Here is a 25,204-nt window from a genome sequence, read left to right on the forward strand (position 1 = left end):
ATTGTCTTGGTATGAATAGTCTTGAAAGTGATCATGAACTATTAATTTTTTTTATATTAATTTGCATTTTATAGATTTAACTGTTACTACATAAATCATCAGTTCAGCACATTCACTGATTATGCTCACATCGATTAAAACTCTTTTATTTCCTTATTCACTTATTATATGTAATAAGAGTATGCCTGTTAGATGTACATTGTACTTTGTATATTGATAAGGGGATATTTTTATTCCTATGAAATGATGAGTGATGTAGGATCACAGAAAATAAACTCGTGAGCATTTTATTTGAAGAAGAAAAGCTGTGCATGCTTATTTCTAATATAAATATTATCAAAATAACAAAATCACACTGATATTATCTTTGTTACATTCAGTTAATTCACTTGATTTAAGTCGCTAGCCTTCGGTTCAGTCTTTACAGCTCTATTATATATTTCATTGGTTGATAGCTCTATTGTTTATTTGTATTAACCTGATTTGTATTTGTTTTGGATCGGTTTGTTGATATCCTCATTCATGTTTTTACATATACTGTACTATTATGGATTATGCCTTACTCTTTCTTCTTCTTTGTAAATGTTGTTGTTGTGGAAAGTACTAAAATAAAATTAAGAAATAAAATTAAATTAAATGTAATAAAATAGTAAAATCAATACTTCTGACAATGGCATTAACATTGTAAAAATCAGACTTTATTAAGACTCAACAAAGCCGAGAACCCTTTTCTTTTTCACACCTTATCCTCTTGCTACAATTATTTTTCCATGTTCTCATCTTATTGTTAATTGTGGTGAAAGCCCAGGAAGCTTATTTATGGTCAACTTCATTGTTGAGCCTTGTCTTGATTGAGAACGCACTGATTGCAGAAAACATTGGATAGATTTAAATAAAATTCTCACCTCCCTAACTACAGTCACTCAAATTGGGTAACAGAGGGGATCAGAAGTAGCCCTGGCCTAGGATCAAAATCAACAGTGCTAAAGTTTTTGAACATACAATAAAATATAATATTAAATAACGATTCCATAATATTACACACAATTTTTAAAATAATACAGAATGTTGAATTCCATATAAACTTAAAATATTCCAAAAATTATGTTAAGATTCTGAATGTGTATTATTTAAGATTTTCACAGTTGCAGAAATTAAACAAACTCAGATATGACATTCATGTGTAAACATTAAGAGGGTGGAAAATCAGAGAACATGAAACATGATTCTGCTGAGTGGAGTGCCTTTAGACTGACCCCTGTTTCTGACACCAGCAAAAGTCATCTACGTTACTGCATTAACTCCTCACCAACCTAGAAGGTTGCCATTTACTATACACCAGCGTCATTTATTTACATTTGTCACAAACTGGCTGGTAAACACTGAACTAACTGATTTTCTGCTTACTTACTAACACTAAATGGTGCTTTAACACTTGCTTAAATGAATAACACTGAACTATGTGCATGTTTACTGTATGAACACTTTCATGCTGAATTCTGATCTCTGACACTAATATAAGACTTTGCTATTAACACTAAACCTCAGTGTCTGTGGGAGTTTACTGAGATTGTTTGTTTTGTGTACACTTTCATGGTTACAGTTTTTGTGCATGCAACTGATTTAAACCACATTCACAAACACAAACCCAGACTCTGGTCACACCTCACTGTACACTGGGGAAACTAAGATATCACAGTGAATTGTTTATGACTAATGACATACACACATTTTACATTCACAGATTATAAATATGCATGCAGATTTGTGTTTACCGAAACTTTGGATATGGTAAAGCAGCATTATCTTCTAATAAACATGAGGTTTACAGATTTGTAGGTTATATAGTGCTGTGTAAAAGCTTTAGGCAGGTATGATAAAATGCTGTAAAGTAAGAATGCTCTCAAAATATATATATATATTAATTAGTTATTTCTGATTTATTTACAAAATGCAAAGTGTACAAACAGAATAAACTAAAGCTAAATAAAATCAGTATTTAATGCAGCAGATGAAAGACACATCACTCTTACTTCCCTTCAACATTGGAAGATGTTCAACAGTGCTGTTCTACTGTGCAGAGAAGTGCATTAGTTCTTGTAGGTTCACTTGCATACAGTTTTTGAAGGAAACTGGCAGGTAGGCTGTTCTAAACATCTTGGAGAACTAACCATAGATCTTCTCTAGGCTGCCTCAAATCCTTCTGTCTTAATGTAATCCCAGACAGACTGGATGATGTTGAGATCAGGGCTCTGTGGGGGGCAAACCATCACTTCCAGGACTCCTTGTTCTTTTCTACAAGGAAAATTGTTCTTAATGACATTGGCTATATGTTTGGGGTCATTGTCCTGCTGCAGAATAAATTTGGGGACAATCAGACGCTTCCCAGATGGTAATGCAGATCCATCATTAGTATCTTATCCATTATAAGTACTGTATCTGCCTGTATTTCCAGCATTGAGGACACCAGAAATGCAGCTCCAAACCTACAGGATACCTCCACCATGCATCACTGTTGCCTAAAGACACTCATTAATGCACCACTACCTAAAAAGCTAAAAAGCTACCTACTGTCAGAGCCAAATATTTAACATTTTGTCTCATTAGTATAGAGGCCTTCTGCCATCTTTCTGTACCCAGATGCTATGTTTTCATGCATACAGTAGTTGAATCCCCTGTTTCCATGCCAAATGTCTGCCATGCAGTCACACCAAATATTTATTTGATTTGGATTTCTATTTGTGCTTTTAATTGTTACATTTTGTTACTTGATAATAAAGAAACTATTAACACTTCTATTTTAGAAAGCATTTAAACTTTACAGCATTTTTCTACCTACTGTGCTTTACACAGTACTGTAACTGTCTTCAGAAGTCATGACACATGAATTCATGTGATCAAAATGTCAAGCATTCTCTGTACACACACAGAGACTTTTCTTCCATATGATACTGTAAACATCATCATGTCTTACTCTCTCATTTCAGCAGGAAGACACACAATCACACTTTAAGAGTTGGTGGAGGAAGACTCTTCAGCGGCTGGAGCAGGTCTGAAGCCTGAAACACAGATGATGGACACACATTTATTTATCAGTTCAGATTAAAAACAAGTAAAATCTTCATCAAATCTCCTTCAAGAATTAGAAAGTATAAATCTGTTCTCTGAAAACTTCACATCTGTCTCTTTCCTCCTCTCACCAGAGTATTTTTTCTTCCAAACCATAATTCCAGCAACAACGGCAACCAGAACAACGAGAACGACAAGAGCCACAACTACACCAATGATGATAACCATCAGTCCTCCACCTGTTAAATCAGCACAAAGTCTTTATTATCTGCTGCATCAGGAAATCAGATTTATTGTTTCTAGTGTATGTGGAGTTTAGGACCTTTTGGTACTTCTAGCACTAACTCGTCCTCCAAGCTGCTGTGCTGAATCACACAGGTGTAGGTGTGTTTCTGCAGCTCCTCAGCTGGGACTTTCAGAATACTTCTCTTCTGGAAGCTTCCATCCTGGTTGGGTAACGTCTCTCTGAGATCCACGTCCTCATGCACCTCCTCTCCATCCTTCCTCCAGAAGATCATCACTGCTTTGGGGAAGAAACCTGTAGCGTGACACACCACCTCTGAAGAAGGCAAGTGTTTCTGGAACACTGACGCTGTAGGGCGAACTGCAGAGGAACAGAGACAGAAATATTTACATTTACGGCATTTAGCAGTCACCCTTGACTTACAACTGAGCAACTGAGGGTTAAGGGCCTTGCTCAGGCCCTTCCAATCAGTAGCCCAACACCTTAACCACTGGGCTACCACATCCCACGACAAATATTAAAAGTCTCTTCTGTTCTTCATGTCTAAACTCCTCATGTGAACCCTGCTGAGGAATAATTTGTATTCCTGCTGAGCATATTTTTCATCAACTTTCCACCAGTTTATGTGTTTGAATGAAGATGGAGACTCTGGAATGGTTTCTGCAGGAAAGGAGGAAATCATCATCACTGTTTACAGTGTTTGTAAACTGTTAAAATGAAAACCTTCTTAAAATTTCATTTACTTTTTCGTTTTTTCCTTCTTTTTGTCTGGAAACACTTCTGCTAAAGGATTTTGGTGTTTTTATTAATAAATAATAACCATTGTGGAATGGTTTCTGTAAATCAAACACACACTGACGGATTTTTGTATTTCACATGAATGAACTCAAAGACTTTGGGAAACCTTCTGGTGACATGGAATTGTACACCTATTGTAAAGTGCTTGTAAAGAAGCTCGTCATGAGGCACATCAAGACCCAGTTACCAACCTCACTGGACCCCTGCAGTTTGCATATTGTCCAAACCGCTCCAAGGACGATGACATTGTCACGGACCTTCATTTAGCCCTCACCCACCTAGACAATAAAGACACTTCTCAGCACGTGATTGAGAAACTGATCCTGCTGGGTCTGAACGCCCTCTGCAACTGGATCCCTCAGTCAGACCTCAGTCAGTCCGGATTGGGAACAGCATCTCTATTACCACAACACTGAGCACTGGAGCCCCTCAGGGCTCAGACCAATGCTGTTCATTCTGCTGACTCACGACTGTGTAGCAATGCAAAGATAGAATCATCAAAGTTCGCTGATGACACGACCGTGGTGGGTCTCATCAATAAGAAGAACAAGTCAGGTGCAACAGCTAACTGCCTGGTGTAGAACCCGTCTCTGAATGTTGATAAAATAGAAATTATTGTTGACTTCAGGAGAGCACAGAGCGACCGTTTTCTACTGAACACTGACAGATCCTCTGTAGAGATTGTCAAAAGCACCAAATTATTTGGTGTTCATCTAGCGGATAACTTCACCTAGTCCAGTGACACACTGGACCAGGGACCACTGTCAGAGAGACCACTGAGAGCATCCTGATCCATCTCGGATCGCAAGACCCTGCAGAGGATAGTGAAGACAGCTGAGCATTTACACCATACGCTGCATCCGTAAAGCCAACAGCATTGTGGATTACCCCAAACACCCCTCACACACATTCGTCACCCTCCTGAAGTCTGGAAAAAGGTACCAAAGCATTCAGGTCAGACTGTGTAACAGTTTCTTTCCACAAGCCACCAGACTCCTCAATAACTGAACTGAACTGTACTGAGCACAATACCGACACACACAATCAACTGTATGAACTGCACTGATCTACACCAAATACACAATCTTCCAATATACATCCATGCACATGTTGTCTTCTGCATATCACAGTCGATTACTGTTTTGCAAAATACATAACAAAACCTCATATAACTGCTACTACTGTATTAAGTGTTCATTGCAGTATTTCTGCACATGCAATATAGAACATACAGTATGTACTGTACACTGGTCAGTGCTGCTTTTCTGATTTTGTCTTTTGTATTTTTTGTGTGCACTGTCTTTTTGTCTTGCACTGTTTGCACCAGATTTCAAAGATTCACTTTATGTGGCCAGGACTATTTTATTTAATCCTTAGCTCTGTCTTTGTTTTATGTAGCACCATGGGCCATGGAGAAACGTTGTCTCATTTTACTGTGTACTGCAACTGCTATATACAGTATGGTTGAAACGACAATAAAAGGTTCTTGAGGCTTGACTTGAAATTCCCAACACGACAGATTCATGAGAGACCGATCTACAGTAAGGAGGTTCCAGTGAGTCAGATGTATCAATCATTCCAGGTGGGTGTCCTGGATTCTTTCTGGTTTGGTGTTTACTGAAGTGTTAAACGGCTTTTGTGCAAGTTTGAGAGAGAACAATGATCAGTGGATTCTAATCTCACAACACCAGGAAAAGTTCCTTTAAACAATAAACTGATCTGAAGAACCATGACACCTCATTTTCCCCCTCAGTGAAGTTCAGAGTTATTGGTCATGTGATCAAGATTTTCTGGCTACAAAGATGTGAAAGAGTTTCGAGTTGGATAGAAAAATATTGAGCACTAGTTTGTGAATGAAGGACAGAGTCTGGGGGAACAAGTGGTAAGATTCACATGCCTGTAAATAACCTTGTTAACAAAGTGTTTGCTCTCCCAACAGTGAATGCCGAAGGGGATTTAAGGGAGGAGAGCGAGTGCAGTGAAAGAAAGAGGCAGCTGAAGACACAGATCCATGTTTTTGAGTGAGGGAGTGAGTGTATGTGTGTGTGTGTGTGTGTGTGCGCATTCTGCACTGAAAAGCAAGGTAAAAAAATAAAGCTCACTCTGTGAGATGTTGGTCTTGTCTGTCTCCCACTTCCTCAATTTTTGTTATAAACCTACGCAGTGACATTACACTCATTTTCTATTTACAGATTTAAATAACCACATCACAGGTGGAGTGTGTGTGTGTGTGTGTGTGTGTGTGTGTGTGTGTTTGTTTGTTACAGTAACAGATCACACACTTTACCTTTCCTCTCTAGAGTCTCTCTGCCATAAGACACAAACATATTTAACCAATCAACACATGCATACTCCAGGAAGTTCTTCAGGCCCACAGTTAAACTAGAATCAGGATCCAATTTGTTCTTCATAGCCATAGCTTGTGGTTTAGCTGCAGTCCATGTAAGAGTTTTCACATCCAGACTGAGGGCATCTTCTCCATCATAAGCCCACTCCTCATATCCTCTAAAAGTCCCGTCGTCAAGCTCACAGCCGTATATCCTCTGCCCTGTGTGAACTCCTGCACAAACACACAAACACAAACCCAGAGGTGAGCTCCGTCTTCTTCTACACTCTCACACCACACTTTACTCCTCATTATGTTCATCTCTCACACATTTACACAGAATTTTTTACAAATCTCTTTATTTACATTTACAGAATGTGGCAGACACCCTTTTCCAGAGTAATTTTTATCTCATTTATTTTCATATTAAAGACAGAATATTTACTTCTCTATCTTTACACTGCTTAGGGCTGATAAGTTTAGAAAGTGACACTGTGTTTGTGTATTTACCTGTAGTCTGATTAAAGTACTGATTTGCTATACGCAGACCAACTCTGAACCCCTCCTGACCATACAGTGCAATCTCTTTCTGTGTTTTCCAGTATTCTGGAACCTCTGCCTTCACCTTTTGCATCCACTCTGTCTTTGGGATCGTGTCCCTGATGTCACTGTCGTAATAGCCAATCAGCTGTCCATCTACAAAGCCAAGAGCACTGAATTCGGGGCAACTTATTCCAGGTGTAACTACGGTGACAAAATATTTTAGCGAGTGTGTATCTGTAAAAGTGTAAAAACACACATTAACACCATCACTAACTCAACAGACACTGGGCATTTTACTGTGCATTTAAATCTTTCATCAACTTTATATTCAACAATAACTGGAAAAGGACATGACAGCTATTATTTTATTTGTTTATTTATTACAATGAAAGTTGTTTTTCATAAAAGAAAAAACAATACAACAAACATAAAAGGTGTTATCTGTAGAATATTAACTCTGAATGAAACGATTAAAACTGTAATAAAGATTGGATGTGTATTGATTGTCTTCTTTTTCTTTTCTGTCTTTTTCTTTTCTGACTACTAATGTAGTCACTGCTGCCCCTGAACCTCCTACCATTTAAAGTGTCTGATTACAGGAGCAGTGAGGGAGAAGTGAAGAAAAAAGAGTCACAGAAAGAAAGAAACTAAACTAAACTAAATCATCAAAGGAGACAGAAATGACTGGACACCCTTATCCAGAGTGACATACAGAAGTGCTTTTAAGTCTCTGAATACATAAATTAATAGCCGATATCCAGTCATTGATCAGGTTGAGCACATTGCATTTGTGTTCTTGTTTGAAAGGGAGAAAAGCCTGTGTTTATGCTATTAATAAAATGTAGCTTAATCTTTTGTTTCTTAAATAAATAAATAAATAAATAAATAAATAAATAAATAAACAAACAAACAAACAAACATAAATAAATAAACAAACAAACATAGAAATAGATAGATAGATAGATAGATAGATAGATAGATAGATAGATAGATAGATAGAGAGATAGATAGATAGATAGATAGATAGATAGATAGATAGATAGATAGATAGATAGATAGACAGATAGATAGATAACCGTCCAGAGTATTATGTTACACACAGATCGCTCTAACTGAACCGAATGCGCAGAACCACCTATTGACCATATCATCATGATAAAAACTAAGAATGAGTATAATTATAATGTGATGATCGGGAGCGGATGTTATTCATAGTAAACTGTGGTGCTTTTGATCGGGCCGATGATTTATTCGAAGCAGCAGATTCGAGTGGTGTTTGAGCTGATCTGCACATCTCTAATAGGTTCTGTATACAGCAAGACTCTTCTGTTCTGGCACTGAGGTGGTGGAATAAACTTCCCCTAGATGTCCGAACAGCTGAGTCACTGGCTATCATTAAACAAAAGGTGAAGACCAACCTCTTCCTGGAACACTTGAACTAGCTCCTATTTTCCCAGTTTGATTATATCATTTAAAAACAAAATAAATACTGTATCTCCTCCCAACACAGTTTTTAGACTGATGGTATCTTAAGTCTGAGCCAGTGTTGATTTATTCACTGCTAGAGATTTCAAAGCACTTTTGTATGTCGTGTAAATAACAGGAATAACAGTGAAAAGTGATGAAAATGAATATTCAAATGAGGAGTGTAAAAGTTAATAATAGTAATAATAATAATAATAATAATAATAATAATAATGTTGTTGTTGTTGTTATTATTATTTTACTTATTATTGTTATTATTATTATTATTATTATTATTATTATTAGCATTATTATTATGTGTGTATTTTTTTGTTTTACCGAGTGGTGTATTTATTTATTTACTGTATTATTATTTATGTAGCGTTTAGCGTTAAACTTCAATATTAGAGAATAAATAAATGTAGTAAAGACAGTAAACATTACAGAACTCACCTGCTGATGAAAAATGAAGAGAAAATGTGAAGAAGATTAAAGTTTTTATCACTGCGCTGTAACATGCCATCATGCAAACACTAAACACGCACTAAACTCCTACTTACACACTCAACCTGCAGGTTTAACCACTGTAACTCGTATTTAAAGAGATTCAGAGAATATCACAATGCTGATCCTGTTCCGTGGGATTTTATTTCTTTCCCTCTTTGTTTGGGGAGGGGGGCGTGAACAGAGTATAGACTAATCAGAATTCAGTTCATTTGCGTCACCAGTTTCTGAGAAGATGCAAGATAATTCTGAAATTAAAAGCAGGATACGATGGAGAAAAAAAAAAGAGTTTATGATCATCACTTTTTATATTTTCATCTATAATGAATTAATTTCAGAAAACCGATTATTGCAATCGTTCAAGAACTAAGAACCCATTTTAGCTTAGTTAGTTTGTTTAAGAGAGGGTATATAACCAGAACATAGAGCAGAGGTCACTAACAGGCGGACCGCGGTCCGGACCCAGAAGCTCCGGACCTACGGCCAAAACAATAGGTTATGCTTTAAAACTTGACGGGACGCCCATAATTTATCAGGCGCAGCTTTTGCAATCTTTACGGTAGTGGTAGTGGAAACGCACAGAGCAATTGCATGCGAGTTAAGCCATCCCACGTGATACCACTCAGCTAATCAAGTCTGTGCGTTCCTGAAGTAAACACTGCGACTCAACAGTGCGAGATGAGAGAGAAAGGGAGAATAAAGAACAAATGCCGCTCTCCAATAAAAGAAAAGTGTACAGCGAAAATAGTGCATTTACTCCAGAATGGACAGACTCATTTCTGTTCACACTTTCCAACTCACACTAAACCAGTGTGTCTCATATGTTCAGCTAGAAACCGTGGCACTTCTTAAAAGTGGCAATGTGGAACGCCATTATGAGACAAAACATAAAGGTATTGAACAAACATATCCACTCAAATCTGAAGACAGCGTCCCTGAGACAGCTTTCCCAGGTTTTTGTCAAAAAGTTTTTGAAACTGAATTTATTTGATTTGACAGTCAGGTATCGATTGCTTGCAGATGTTGATGCAACTACTAGGCTACATAAATATATGATCTTCCGGACCTTCGCTTCAAGAAATTTTCTCTTACTGGACCTCTTTCAATTTTAGTTGAATACCTCTGAGAATTCTTGACAGAACAGACATGCTTTGCCCCTAAAAAACTTTAAAAGGAGCTTTACATTTCATCCGTTGTCAGATTCCATGATTTGTTCATACACTCTATTAGAACACATAACGTGTTCAAAAAAAAAAGTGTTTTATGGAACTTGCATTCAAAAAGGACCGGTCGATGGAAATGAATGGATATGACTACAATTAGTGTATAAAACACTAGTTTTCAATTCAAGCACATTTCTACACTCCTTTACCACACTTTGACATGCAGGTGCCTTTGAGCAGACACACACACGTGTGCGTTGGCCCATGGTGGTGTTTTTAAATCTCATCGATGTCCTATAATGCCTTTGTGGCTTGGAGGGAGATCAATCCAGGTTGGAAAGAGGGCAAAAAACTACAAGAGGAGACTGTGCCTTGAGGAACTTGGCAAAAGCTTAGTGGAGCTCCACATACATGGGTGCGGATTACTGTAAACATACTAAGGTAATGTTAGGTGATATGCAAGGTTCTGTTTTAGGCCCATTGCTTTTCTCCCTATATATGCTACCCCTTGGTGCAATTATTAGTACACATTTTAGTAGCTTGCACTGTTATGCTGATGGCACATAGCTATGTTTAGATAGTGTGAAGGACATCAGACAATGGATGCTTACTAACCTCCTTCTGCTTAACTCTGACAAGACAGAAGTGCTTTTACTAGGAACACAGGCAGCCAGAAGTAAGCTTTTAGATGTGTAATATCTAGTAACTCTGGATGGTCTTTCTATTTCATCATGTGCAGCAGACCTTGGAATGATTATTGATACCAGTCTATCATTTGAAGCTCACATAAATAATATCACATGGGTACATCTCAGACATTTTGCTAAGATAAGAAATATGATGTCAATTTCCTGAATGTGGAGTTGTGATGCTTTAAGTCCCAGGAAGCCCTCGTGTCTGTGTCGCCTTCCAGCTCACCCTATGCTGTCATAACTAGTCTTGCCGGAGTCCCTGTCAGCACTTTGCACGTAATGTACATTGTCAGTCACATGAAAGGGAAACATACCATTTGTTTTAAATACAACAAATGCTGTTTTGTGTGTGTGTGTGTGTGTGTGTGTTTCTAGACCAGATGTGAGGAGTGTGATGGCTGCAGTGTGCTGTAGTGTTTGGCTGAAGCTCCCACTGTAATCTCTGCTAGTGTTTGCTCACTGTTATGAGACACGGCATCCACCGACTCCAGCACTACACTACTACTAAATTGAGTGCATTTTCTCACAGTGATGAAGCAAAACATGTTTTTTTCACCGTTTAATTACAGTTTCACAAAAAATGCAGAGGGTTTTTTGGGGATTTAGAACACATCCAAAATGGCGGCCTGCATGCGAACTAGGATCTAGGCGTTCTTGTTGAAGTGCAGACCCACAGATTAGAACAGAACCAAATGTGACTCCGCCCACTTATCTACGGGTACCAGGAAGAACAAATGTGATCAGTGTAAACATTCCATATTTCCGAATTGCAAACGTTCATTTTGCTTAGTGGTAAACCAGCTAGTGTAGTGTGTGTAGTTGTAGCTACATTAACCGTATCGTGAGAAATATTTTCATAACGTTAGAAATTGTCGTGGTTTAATCCCACTGAATTTATACACTGTACATTTGTGTAATGGCGTCTTTGAGTCGATCTGCACATCGTCACTGTGTGCTGTTTATAACGTGTATAAAGTCACAGCACATTGTGTGTGGAAACCTCAGAAGGTAAACAATATAATTCATAATATTGTGCTTTATACGGGTTTGGCAACCCGAATGGGGATTCTGTCTATTTATATAACAAGATAATACTAGTGATATAAAATAAAATTTTATACATTTGAACATTTAAGAAAGTTTGTTGTATATCAATTTCTTTAACTACCAGCACTTACATATTTTTATTTTAATAAATGATATTGTGCAATTAAAACCAATTTCATTTTAAAGTAGTCTGTAGCCGTCAGGGGGGGAAAGTGAAGCAGTTTTCACTAAAGTGTCTCTGTGTCAGTTGTGGGATCTGAACTCATAACATTCATAAACAGAAAACTTTAACCACTGAATTCTGACTGAAAATGTGTGTAACCTCTGAACTTTCTCACCTTCTGAGCTTTGGCACAAAGTCGGAGCGAGATCAGGCGATTCCCAAGATTTACACCAAAACAGGAGACAAAGGTTTCACAATTCTTCTTTTCTTTCTCTTTGTACATGGAAATTACATCTGCAATATTTCACCCTGCGCCTTTCTGTCTATTGAATTTTCGAAGGATTTTCCAGCACTTTCACTGGAGAGAGGCGACCGAAAGAGGATAGTATTTTTGAAGCTTTGGGTACGACAGATGAGCTCTCATCTGCCATCGGGTGAGACACACGCGCACACACACACAGTTATCTGTATCTCATCAATACACTGTATCAAAGTCTTCATCATACACACTCTTCCTCCTTAGGCTGGCTAGAGAGTTCTGCCTCGAGAAAGGACACAACTTCACCCATCAGCTAGACAAGGTGTGTGTTTGGTGAATAAGTGATTAATCTTACATGTTATAGTTTCCATATCCCAACAACAATAAGGTGTGTGTCTGTGTGTTAAATATCACAGTATCCCACACACACATAACAGTGTGTTGGATGTGTAGTTCCTCTGACAGCAGCTTTGTCTTTTCCTTCCCCAGATCCAGTGTGTGCTGCAGGACGTGGGCTCCAACATGGCCACTCCTCGCTCGTCAGCACGAGAGAGCCACATAAGTGTGTGTGCAATATGCATTGTGTATGTGTGTGTGCATGTTTGTGAAAGAGAGGCAGAGAGATGAAGAGAATTAAGTGAGTAGTGACAGTGTGTACAGTGTGTTATTTTCATTGTTTTTCCTTCTGCACCAGAGAAAACACTGTTCAGCAGTGAGCCTGTAGCAGAGCTGGAAAGTTGGATTGATTCCTACACAGAACAGCTTCCTCCTCTCACAAACTTCATCCTGCCTGTAAGCTTCCTTCTCTCACAGTATGTGTGTAGTAATGCAGTATGTGGAGTCTTTGATACTGGACCTCTGGCCAATTGAACAAACCCAATTCTAGTAAAAAACAAAAATATTCTTAAAGCTTGACTGTATTCTCACCTGTGTTACATTGGTTTCACTATTAATTATGCTCTGCAGTCTGGGGGGAAAAGCAGCGCCGCCCTGCATGTGGCCAGAGCTGTGTGTCGCCGGGCCGAGCGCTGGTCAGTCTCAGTCACACACACACACACACACTAGATCTGTGCTATGGATTTTATCCATGTTTTATTATGAGCTGATTGTTGGCTCACACGTGTCACTTCCTGTCTCTCTCTGCAGCGTTGCTCCTATAGTGCGTTCAGACGAGGCCGATCCTGAAGTAGGCAAATATCTCAACAGGTCAAACAAATGAGTTTGTTATAAATCTTCCTTTAACACAGATTAAGATTAAAAACATAGATGCTGAAGCTTTAAGTGTCACTACTTTACCTGTTGTGATGTGTTGTTGTTTACACAGGTTGAGTGATTACCTCTTCACACTGGCCAGATACACAGCCATGAAAGAAGGAAACACAGAGAGGATCTACAGGAGACCTGAATGAACTTCCTCACATTCAGAAATAAAGTTTCTTCTAATAAAACTGTGAGATTCCTCTAGTATGTTTATCTAAATCAGTTATTTTGACTCAGTGTTAAAAACGTTTCCTGATTCAGCTGATGGTGTTAATTACACTGCATCAGTTTATTACACTATAACACTGACACTAGGTGGCGCTTTAACACTGGTTTGAACTCATTTACAAAACACAGTTTTTAAGACTAAACTTCAGTGTCTGTAGGATTTTACTAAGATTTACAGTTTATTCAGTCACATGATCAGAATTCATCAGGGTTCCCACGCGTCCTGGAAAACCTGGAAATCCTGGAAAATTAATGACCAATGTTTCAGTCCTGGAAAACACATGGAAAATGAGAGAAAACATAAATTGTCCTGGAAAAAATCTTGTCCTGGAAAATTATTATTTTTAAATGTTCTTGATCATTTAAAGACCAGTTTACAACTGGTCGAAACAATTAACGTTAGTAACAGAAAGCTCTCTGTTGCTCTGGACGCTGAGTTTTGACGGGTTTTTTTTTTTGTTATGCTGTTTAATATCGCTGTGACGGATAACGCTGTCTTGTGTTGGCGGTTTCAGGTGCTAGGAATGGTTTAAGTGCTCGAATGTTTTCAGCAGATGGTGATGGGTAAGCAGGTTATACTAACCTTGTTAATCTGAATATCATGTGCAAGGGGAATGCACAGCAAACTAAAGCATGTATGACGGCATTGGCCTGAGAAAGGAAAGGGTATTAATGTACGGTCTTTTTATTTTATAAATGTTGAAATTTCATTCACATGACAAATTGTCTTTAAAAGTAATCCATCCACACTGTCCCCAAACCTGTTTTATGAGCGATATAAGAAGTCAAAATTAGATATTCTACTGACGCACAGCGAATTGTACATTGAACAATTATTTGCATGCTCAAAGTGCAGCACAGACTAGTGTTGTAAACATAAGGCGAAGGCCGGTAACATATAATAGGTTTACTTATATAAACTTAAAAACACGTTTGCAAATGTGATATTGATTGCAACAGTTCACTAAACAAGAAGTTAAGTGACTTCCTTTCTATCCTTCACTAACCATAGTAGTTCCAAACAAAGCCGGAGCAGAAAGTTTTTAGCAATGCAGTGGCGTTTCTTTGAATATGCGTTTATTAACAAATCGTTTGTGAAACTGAGTCAATGATACATTCATAAATACCGAGTGATTTGCATGTTGCATGGAAGCTTTCAAAGTGGAGAGAACAGGTTGGAAGGTGGGAGATGTACTGAGGGCTCTTTGGCAGTTGTTTCATGACTCCCCGGCCAGACGTGAGCATTTTATTGAGATGACTAAAACATCAGCATCAGTTCTGTGCTCATCGATGGGTAGAAGACTTGGCAGTTGCAGAGAGCAATCGCAATTTGGCCCGCAGTGCAGATGTACATCAACAGCCATAGGAAACTTCAGAAAAGTAAAGTTCCATCATCAGCATCATACTGCACAGTAAAGGAGGCTACTGCAGACCCTCTTTTTGTAGCTAGACAGCTGAAGCCATTTTTGGAAAAATTCCAGACAGACGCTCCAATGGTTCCTTTTTTAGCAAAGGAGCTCCAGTCAACCACGAGAGGCTTGCTATCAAGTTATATCAACTGCTAAAACTAGATCCACAAGACAAAGCAAACCATGTACCACTTAAAAAGCTTGACACTGGATTTGGTATGAAGCAAGCTTTAGAAAAGGCATCTGAAAACCTCCAGGACCATCCTCTAAAAATTCAGGAGTTTAAGAATGCATCTCATTCCTTTCCATGACTTGCAAGAAAATGATGGAGAGAAGTCTCTTAATGTTCCCAGTTGTGCGGCACCTGAGCTCCCTTGACCCCGTGGTCATGGTTGCAAACGGAGAAAGTTCAAGAGAAATGTTCCAGAAACTCTTACAAAATTTGCTTAATGCTTGTTGGTACACTGCACCTCAGTGTGATGAGATTCTTGCACAGTACAAAACACTTTCAATAGACATCAACACACACCATAAAGCAGAATTCCAACATTTTGCTTAAACGTCCAGGCTGGACAAGTTTCTTGAAAATCTTATCAGTGGCAGACCAGAATATACAGCCTTGTGGGACCTGATTAAACATCTGCTTAAACTATCTCATGGACAAGGGGCAGTGGACTGAGGATACTCTATCAACAAAGATATGCTTGTTGAAAACCTTAATGAGAGGTCTCTGGTAGCACTGCGCATGGTCCAGGATGCAATGGCTGAACACCCACTGGATGAACTCCTGCCAAGAGATCTCATACTACACTGCAAAGGAGCAAGGATGAGATATGTACAGTACTTGGAGGGTGAAAAGAAAAAGAAAGTCGAAACTGCCAATGAGAGGAAAAGAAAAGACCTGCAGCAAGAAATTGCAAATGTCAATGCAAAAAGACAAAAAATAATGCATAGCATAGAAACCATGCAAAAAGAGGCAGAAGAAATGGCAATCAGGGCAGAGAGAAAGCATGACTTCACCTTACTTTCAAAATCAAATGCCTATCAAAAAAGTGTCACAGAGAAAAGTGAGGAGTTAGCAGCTCTAGAACAAAGTTTGGAAAACATGCAAGAGAGTTTGAAGCAACTACACTAAAAAGTTCAGAAGGATATTGTTCATTGAGCTTAATGCAGTGAATGTTTTGGACAGACAGTTAAATGTTGTTTATTCCATTTGGGAATGCTTCTGCAGTTATTTTTTATAATGCCGTTTTTTTTGGGGTTTTTTTTAAATCTTACTGGCATCATAAAAAAGTAAAAAATAAAATAGACCTATTGTATATCTGTTGTTTTTGACCTCTGTAACCTTAATAAATAAATTTATGGCACAAAAAAATACTATTTTAATTATTGTTCAAGTTTGTCAAGTGTGACAATGCAGCTCTGCAGACCAATTTTATTTATGTCCCCACCAATGTCAAAATCAAACTTACGCCCTTGATCTGGTGTTTTTCAAATTTTATAGTTAAGTAATATAGCCATAAAGTGTACGTTGTCTTTAAGACTTCTGGAGAGAAGAACATATTACTTTAGGCCGTGAATCTGTGATCCTTGTCTTTTTTCCTAAATTTTCCTAAAGTCCTGGAAAATGATCTCTGAAAAAGAGTGGGAACCCTGAAGATGGACTCACTGTCTGTCTGTAGACAATAAACCAATCTGACAAATAGTCTGAAGGAGAATTTTCTGTTTCAGGCTGATGATCATTTTTACTGTAAACATGAAACCAGGTGAATTTTCAGATGTTGATAAACACCCTGTAAACACACATGATTTTATTCAATTCAATTTTCTTTGATTTGTATAGCACTTTTCACAATATACTTTGTCTCAAAGCAGCTTTACAAAAAATAAGAAATATAGAACAAAAGGTTAAAAATTAAGAAAAAAAAATTAAGAAAAATTAACTTTACATATTTAAATCTATTTTTATTTATTTCTAATGAGCAAACCTGAGGTAAACTGTGGCAAGGAATCACACTCAAAAGGGAACCATCCCGGTAAATATAAATTATTATAAACACCAGAGAGAGGGATTAGAAATTATTATAAGAATTTTGTAGAAAAAGGACTTCAATCATTATAATAAATTACAAACTACCAGATTGTAACAAATAACACAGATTTTTACAAAGTTTCAAAAATGAAACCGTTTTTTGGATGATGTGCAAATCTACAGCTTTCCTAATAAACCAGATGACACAGGGTGTGTATGTTTCTGCTTCTAGCTAATTTATCTAATGTTGCCAAACTATTATACAGAAAAGGAAGAAATCTTGCTAAGTGGGTTTGACCCTCACCCTGTCTGTTCACAGCTTACACAGTATTGTAATACACTGGCACATGTATTACACTAATCAGTCATAACATTAAAACCACCTGCCTTGTGTCACCACAGCAGCTCTGTACTGTCAAGACATGGACTCCACACGAGTTTGTTGTGAAGTGGAGCCTCCATGGATCAGATTTGTTTGTCCGCTACATCCCTCGGATGTTCAATTGGATTGAGATCTGGGGAATTTGGAGGTTGAGTCAACACCTTAAACTCTTTGTCATGTGCCTCAATCCGTTCCTGTTTATGTAAATGCTACATCTCGGTAACGTCCACTTTTGGGATCTGCCTAATATATCCCACCCCTTTTTTATATATATGTGCGAATAAAGTCCAAAAACATACTTACCTGTTATATACAAAATAACCTGTTAAAATAATAAACAAGAAAAGGAAAACCCTACAATCTTAAATTTATCTTAATTAATAGATAAACAGGAACAAAAAGAGAGAGAGAGAGAGTGAAAGTCATATGTTATTTTTATTTTAAAACCTATAAACAAAACAGGAAATAAATATTTTTTTAAATTAAGTGATGAAAATTTGCAGTCTTCTTGATGCTACTACATTCAACTGGACAAAGCAAAACATGGACCACTGTGTAGTTTTACAATAATACAATAAAAGTGTGTCACAGGGCCATTTCCAGCACAGCATTTTCTGATTTATAATCCTTTACATTTTAAAAATGTGGAAAAAAATTTTAAATAGATGTTAAATGTAAGCCAAGAAAAAATAAAGATAAATTTATTATACTTTAAAATTGCAAGAGTATTCTTCTTGAAAATCACTATATCTGTCAGAATAACTGAACCAGTTATGGAAAGTCATGGAAAGTTTTCTGTAAATCAAACACACACAGATGGATTTTATTCCACATGAATGAACTCAAAACATTCCTCATTTACTGCGAGAGATGTGGGAAATGCTGCACCTTTCAAGCAGGAAAATCAACACTTCAGATTCATGAGAGATCGATCTAAGTGGGCGGATCTTCCAGGGGGTCAGAGGTGTCAATCATTCTGTCTGGGTGTCTGGATTCTCTCCGGATTTGTGTTTACTGAAGGGTTAATGTTTTATTATTGTTGTGGATTTTAGGGATTGTTTTGCAAGTTTGAGAGAGAACTCTCATCTCACAACCCAGAGCTGCTATGGAAAATGTGTTAATGTCGTCAGCTCTGTAAAGAACACCAGGGTAAGTCACTTTACACACTGAACTATCTGAAGAACGTCACCTCATTTTCCCCCTAAGTGAAGTTCAGAGTTATTGGTCATGTGATCAAGAGTTTTGAGCTAGACAGAAAAATAGATTTACACATTTAATTAGAGATTTAAATAATCACAACACAGGAGTGTGTGTGTTAGTTAGTTAGAGTAACAGATCACCCACTTTACCTTTCCTCTCCATAGTCTCTCTGATGTACATCTCTAACCACTCGATACACTCCTTCTCCAGGAAGTGCTTCCACACATTATTATTGCCAGAAATCTTATCCCACTCTGTCTTGATAATTACAGCTTGTGGTTTAGCTGCAGTCCATGTGAGAGTGTTCAGATCCAGACTGAGGAAATCTTCTCCATCATAACTGAGCTGATTGTATCCTTTGACATTCCTGTCATCATCAAGCTCACAGCCGTACATCCTCTGCATTGTGTGAACTCCTGCACACACATACACACACAGACACACAGGGGTGAGTGTGATGACGTTCATCTGAGATCTGTCTCCTGCTCACTCACACACTTACATCAAACTTACACCAAATTTCTATTTAATTTCTCTCTCAATTCTATGAACCTCTTTATTTTCAGTGTGATTTTCTCTCAGACATAAGATTTAATTCTTTACCTTTACACTGATCAGGATGAGTTTACAAAGTGACACACCTTCACTTTGTGTGTATGTGTGTGTGTGTGTATGTGTGTTTACCTGAAGTCTGATTAAAGCGCTGCATTGTTGTAGCCACATAGCCTTTGAAGATCCCCTGATGAAATTGCAGAAGTTGTGTAATTCTGTTCCAGTGATCTGGATCATCAGAATGTATCCACTCCTTCTTTACGATTTCTCTCCTCTCACTGTCATAGCAGCCAACCTGCTGTCCATCCAGCAGACCAACAGCAGTGAATTCCGGGAAATTAATTCCTGATGTAACTGCAGTGATAAAATACTGCAGCGAGTGTGTGACTGTAAAATTGTAAAAATACACATTAACACTACATCACTAACTCGACACACACTGCAGGATTATAACAAGACTGAAACACTTCAACCTCCACCAGCAGGTTGAATCTCCTGAATAAAATAGTAGAGAGGGTCAGCGGCACAAAATTCCTGGGGGTGCACATCACGGAGAATCTCACATGGTCCACCAACAATCTCACCTGGTCCACTCTCGAAGAAGGCACATCAGCAACTGCACTTTCTCCGACGCCTGAAGAGAGCATGTCTCCCTCCACCCATCCCCACCACCTCTACAGAGGAACCATAGAGAGCGTGCTGACCAACTGCATCACTGTCTGGCACGGGAATTGCAGTGCAGCAGACCGCAAGACCCTTCAGTGGATTAATGCAGCCGCAAAGATCATCGGCACCCCCTCCACTCTATTGAGGACATCTTCATGAAGCGATGACTCAGCAGGGCCAACAGAATGGTGGGGGACCCCACCCAGCCCTCTAACAACATCTTCCAGCTCCTACCATCAGGAAGAAGGTACAGGAGCATCAGAGCACGCTCTGTTAGACTGCGGAACGGTTTCTTCTCCCAAGCTGTGAGAGCCCTGAACTTAAACCACCACTGCCACCCGAGAAAACACACCCACCTGACAGCCACCAGCCGCACTCACCACAGCATTAGCACACTGGCACATCAAAACCAAAATGGTGTACAAAAACCCACAGACAATACACATGTTTACATGCTCGTGTTGCACATTGCATCTTGTACTTGCCCTACCAGCTGCTTGACTTTGAATGCTTCCTGTTGCACATTGTACAGTCCATATATTTATATTTATTTCTTGAGTGTATTGTTTGTAATGATGGCACTGTCCGTACCTGCCCCTTGCTTTGTTGTTGTTTTTATGTTTTATGTTTGTATGTATGTTGCATCGTTGACCTGTGAGACACGACATCTCGTTCCACTGCATGTCTCAACATGTAGCGCAATGACAATAAAGCTAACTTGAACTTCAAACATTACAGAACTCACCTGCTGATGAAAGATGAAGAGAAAAGTGTGAAGAAGATCAGAGTCTTCATCACTGTGCTGCAAAGCGACATCTCTCACTGTCTGTGCACTAAAACACGAAATCTATTATTTACTTACTGGATTTATAACTTTAACACCAATTGAACTCTTTTAAATTCCATTTTTACTCTATTTAACTCCACTGTACCTTTGTATTTAAATTCTCTTTAACTCCGTGTAAGAGAAAGATCCTGCTGCTGAGGTCTGGGAGAATATTTTTGCGATTTCAGAAGGAGAGATTCTGATTGGCTCCGACCAACTAGAGCTCAAAAACCAATCAAAATTCAGTCACGTCACCGGTTTCTGGGGAGATCTGAGGAGTACAGGATTATTCTGAAAGCAAAAGCAGGAGATGAAGAGGGAAAAGGAAAAAGTATCTGATCATCATTAGTTATATTTTAATCTATTTCTAATAAGAAGGCGCTTACAACACATTATTATTATTATTATTATTATTATTATTATTATTATTACAAAAGGAATTTAGTTTGTTTACATTGTTCTTTAGTTTGTTTACATTAAATATAAACTCTGTGTATCAGAAGAAGAGCTGATACACAGAGTTTATATTTTATGTAAACTCTGTGAATGAGAAGAAGAGCTGATCATTACTGTAATTTATAATCAGAAGAAAATCCTTGTGGACAAGAATTTTGTATATTTCAGGATGGAGAAAAGTGTCATAACCACCAAGGATATGATTCCCATCGGCAGCTTTAGCTGTCAACAATCAATCACACATGAAGACATGTGGTCCACAATGTAACATTAAAAGACTCCTTGGGTTTAAATTCAATTCATTATTTTAATCATTAACTAACAAAATAGCTTTTCTCTTATATTCCAATTGTCCCACAAATCTCCTTGATCTGAAAAAAATATAAATTAAATATTCACAAGAGCAGAGAAAAATCTACAGGAGACCTGAATGACTTCCATTAAATCAAATATAGTACATTTTCATACATTTCTGAAATCCATTTATCAAAATATTTTTAATTAAAACTCTCTTACTCCTGATCCAGGCGAAAAAGTAGAATTAAACAAAGAGGTTTAATTAATGAACACTAAATGTGCTTCAACACTGAGTTTGAATAACTCTGAACAGAACTGAACACTGCATGTTTACTGTATGTACATTTTCATGCTGAATTCTGATCTCTGACACTCTGTCCTAAAGACTAAATCTCAGTGACTCTAGGATGTTTCTGTGATTGTGTTTTGTGTATTTTTATGGTTAAAGTTTTGTATGTAACTGATTTAAAATGTTCAACACAGACCCAGAAACCTGGCTATGAATGACTCATTTACAAAACTTAGTTGTTAAGACTAAACCTTTGTGTCTGTAGAATTTTACTGAGATTTACAGTGTATTCAGTCCAGTGGTGTCAAAGGTATTCACATACATTACTCAGGTAGAAGTACTTCCATAGTAGGAAAAACAAATATGATGGAATTCCATGGTTCTGTCAACTTCATGCTTACCTTCATTTATCAAAATATCTTCTTTATCCTTTATCAGTATACTTCCATAATATTTGTTTTACTACTATGGAAGTCAATGGTTACAATCAGCTGAGAGAACTGAACGTTTTACGCGTGAAACGGAGCTAAACCTTTCACACACAGTACAACAAAAGAACCTTTCACTGTGCTAAACACACAGTACTACAAAAACACATTTGTATTACAATAGTATTACTCATTGAGTTAATTTATTGATAAAAAAAAATCCCCTCGGCCATCTGCCCCAGCTGGTTCCGCCATAATAGTTGCCTGGGTTACGTATGTATTTACATTTACATTTACATTTACAGAATTTGGCAGACGCCCTTATCCAGAGCGACGTATATAAGTGCTTAAATCTCTAACATTGAATACATTAATGCTGGTTCACTAGGTTACATACTTAAGATACCATGAGTTTAAAACATTTGTTCAAAGTTACAATGAAAAAGTGTCAAAGGTTTTTTTTGTTGTTTTTTTTAATGCAAAAGATAAGGAAAGAAGTGCTAGTTGAAGTGTTTCCTGAATAAGTAGGTCTTCAACCGCCGCTTGAAAATAGCCAATGACTCAGCTGTCCGGACCTCTAGGGGAAGTTCATTCCACCACCTTGGTGCCAGAACAGAGAAGAGTCTTGTAGTATACTTGCCTATTACCCTGAGAGATGGTGGAACCAGTCAAGCAGTGCTGGTAGATCGGAGGTTGCGGGGTGCAGTGCGAGGAATGATGAGGGCTTTGAGGTAAGAGGGAGCTGGTCCATTTTTGACTTTGTAGGCCAGCATCAGTGTTTTGAATTGGATGCGTGCAGCTACCGGAAGCCAGTGGAGGGATCGCAGCAGTGGGGTGGTATGCGAGAACTTTGGCAGGTTGAAAACAAGCCGGGCAGCTGCATTTTGGATCATTTGCAGAGGACGGATTACGTTCATAGGTAGACCTGCCAGCAGTGCATTGCAGTAATCCAGTCTAGATATGACAAGAGACTGAACAAGTACCTGAGCAGTCTGTGTGTCCATAGTAAATATGGGGACTGTATATTGGCATAGCGCATACTGTACATGCTTTCTATATTATTCAAAGTATAAAACTATGACTTAATCCATTGTTCATCACGTCATTAACTGAAGGCAGAAAAACAAGCACTTACTCAGGTGTATCTAGTTCACTGCAGACAGCTGCAAAGGCTCCTTCACCTTGTTCTCTTGTTATTCTCACTATTCTTTCTACGGCTGAGAAGAGTGAATTCCACCTTGTAGCAATAGGCCTTACAAGTTGGAGTTTGCAGTGGTCTTCAATTACTTCAGATGCCATGGTTGATATTGAACTTTTGTTCCACAGGCTAGAGCATTTGGCAAATGTGGACCTTGACATGCGCTTGTACAATGGATTGACTTCTGCTTTTGAAGCATCAACTGTGGACAATTGAGGAGGTGGCAGGCGCAGCGATGGTGCTTGGGTAGCTGGTATTCCAAGTAGTCATCTTCATCCAACAGGGCTCCGGCAACAACAAATTCCACATCCTCAAAGCTTTCCTCTTCATCGTAATCATCATTTTGCCCACCATCATCCTCTTCTCCATCACCCTCTCCTACAGGTTCAGGATTGTTGTTCTCATCAGTCAGCCCATAAACTCTGAAGTCTTTCAGGAAGTTTGATCCATTGTCAGTAGTAGTGCAAACGATCTTCTCTCTGATATTGAATTCTGTGTGAATATCATTTAGGGCACCAGCCAGGGCAGAAAAGTTTTTTCAACATGGCTCTTGTCTTTGTTTTATAGGTTTAAATTCCCTCCAAGCAGGATTTATAATGTTGATGAAACAGGTGTCACAACAGTGCAGACACCAAAGCAAGTTGTGCCGGAAAAGGGAAAAAAACAAGTGGGGGCCATCACATATGCCGAAAGAGTAGAGCTTGTGACTTTGGTCTGTGCAATCAATGCTACTGGGAATGCAGTGCCTCCCATGTTCATCTTCCCAAGGGTTCGATACAGAGACCATTTCATTACAGGAGCACCTCCAGGATCAATTTGTTCCTCCACCAGATCGTGGCTGGATCAATGAAGACACCTTTGCGGAGCTCCTTGAACATCTGGTTCAGCATGCCAAGTGCTCCTCTGACCATCCCATACTGCTACTCCTTGATAACCACGAGACCCATATTTCACTGAGGGCACTGGATTTAGCAAAGAGAAAGGGGATTGTTATGCTCACATAACAATCTCAAGGGCACCTCAGTCAGGAAGAAGGGTTCGCGTCTCACCCGAGACGCGAACCCACAACCTTACGGTTAGGAGTCAGACTCTCTAACCATTAGGCCACAACTTCCCAAGAAGAAACAAACCAAGAAGAAAACCCTATTGTACAGCTGCTCTGAGGAGAGTGATGTTCCCATTCCACTTGATGACATTTCTGAGTGTGAGAGCTCCCAGGATGAGAGTAGTGAACCAGACATCTCAGATCTGTCAGTTGGTGACTTTATAATTGTGAATTTTGCGACCAAATGCAGCAGTTACCATTATATTGGCTTGGTTGAGAGCCTTGAGGGCAATAAAGTTAATGCAAGATTCCTCAGAAAAATCCGAGGGAGCACTGGCAAAGACAAAACCACCTTTGCATTCAAAGAAAATGATTTAGCATCTGTCCCACTGAATGATGTGCTGAAGAAGCTTCCTAAACCTTGAAAGGTTGAAGGAACTGCAAGGAGGGAGCAACAACTGATATTTCCCTGCAACCTTGATGGATGGAATGTCCAATAGTCATTTTCATTTTGCTGAGGTATGAAAGTTCAAACTGTTCTTTTCTTCTCACAAGTTAAAAAAAATTGTGAAACTGTTTAACAAAATTGGAAATTAGAACTGAATACACTGGTGGGACGTTCTTTCTGCCAAACACGTTCGTGTGTGTGTGTGTGTGTGTGTGT

The 25,204-nt window shown here is 38.5% G+C and overlaps 2 protein-coding genes across 3 annotated transcripts; one reads left to right on the plus strand and one right to left on the minus strand.

Annotated features, from left to right (window-relative positions):
• Window positions 1–676: 676 nt before the first annotated feature.
• On the minus strand, window positions 677–24,406 carry LOC113647472. Its single transcript, XM_047818689.1, has 11 exons — window positions 24,291–24,406; window positions 23,667–23,974; window positions 20,747–20,770; window positions 19,468–19,722; window positions 18,908–19,199; window positions 8,898–8,977; window positions 6,948–7,214; window positions 6,399–6,671; window positions 3,392–3,673; window positions 3,201–3,308; window positions 677–3,059 (listed from the first exon to the last, which is right to left on the minus strand). The coding sequence occupies exons 1-11, from the start codon at window positions 24,404–24,406 to the stop codon at window positions 3,010–3,012; spliced, it is 2,055 nt and encodes a 684-aa protein (XP_047674645.1). The 3' UTR covers window positions 677–3,009.
• On the plus strand, window positions 11,495–13,736 carry mmab (metabolism of cobalamin associated B). Of its 2 annotated transcripts, none has more exons than XM_027154204.2 (9): window positions 11,495–11,811; window positions 12,197–12,261; window positions 12,354–12,447; window positions 12,537–12,594; window positions 12,762–12,834; window positions 12,967–13,088; window positions 13,239–13,303; window positions 13,419–13,478; window positions 13,597–13,736. In XM_027154204.2, the coding sequence occupies exons 1-9, from the start codon at window positions 11,720–11,722 to the stop codon at window positions 13,679–13,681; spliced, it is 714 nt and encodes a 237-aa protein (XP_027010005.1). In that variant the 5' UTR covers window positions 11,495–11,719; the 3' UTR covers window positions 13,682–13,736. The 2 variants fall into 2 exon arrangements, with proteins under 2 accessions (XP_027010005.1, XP_027010007.1); XM_027154206.2 differs by having other exon boundaries at window positions 11,499–11,811; window positions 12,967–13,064.
• Window positions 24,407–25,204: the final 798 nt, after the last annotated feature.

This window comes from Tachysurus fulvidraco, chromosome 9, assembly GCF_022655615.1.
Source record: "Tachysurus fulvidraco isolate hzauxx_2018 chromosome 9, HZAU_PFXX_2.0, whole genome shotgun sequence".
In the NCBI taxonomy this organism is placed as follows: domain Eukaryota; kingdom Metazoa; phylum Chordata; class Actinopteri; order Siluriformes; family Bagridae; genus Tachysurus; species Tachysurus fulvidraco.

Bases quoted from the DNA above. Each gene is read 5' to 3' on its own strand.
- mmab (XM_027154204.2), top strand. From the start codon at position 11,720: ATGGCGTCTTTGAGTCGATCTGCACATCGTCACTGTGTGCTGTTTATA. The intron at 12,448-12,536 runs GTGAGACACACG...CTTCCTCCTTAG, and splicing joins GAGCTCTCATCTGCCATCGG to GCTGGCTAGAGAGTTCTGCC. The intron at 12,595-12,761 runs GTGTGTGTTTGG...TTCCTTCCCCAG, and splicing joins TCACCCATCAGCTAGACAAG to ATCCAGTGTGTGCTGCAGGA.
- LOC113647472 (XM_047818689.1), bottom strand. From the start codon at position 24,406: ATGGTCAGAGGAGCACTTGGCATGCTGAACCAGATGTTCAAGGAGCTC. The intron at 3,674-6,398 runs GTAAAGTGTGTG...GTTCCTCTGCAG, and splicing joins AGAGACTCTAGAGAGGAAAG to TTCGCCCTACAGCGTCAGTG. The intron at 3,309-3,391 runs GTCCTAAACTCC...CTGATTTAACAG, and splicing joins AGTGCTAGAAGTACCAAAAG to GTGGAGGACTGATGGTTATC.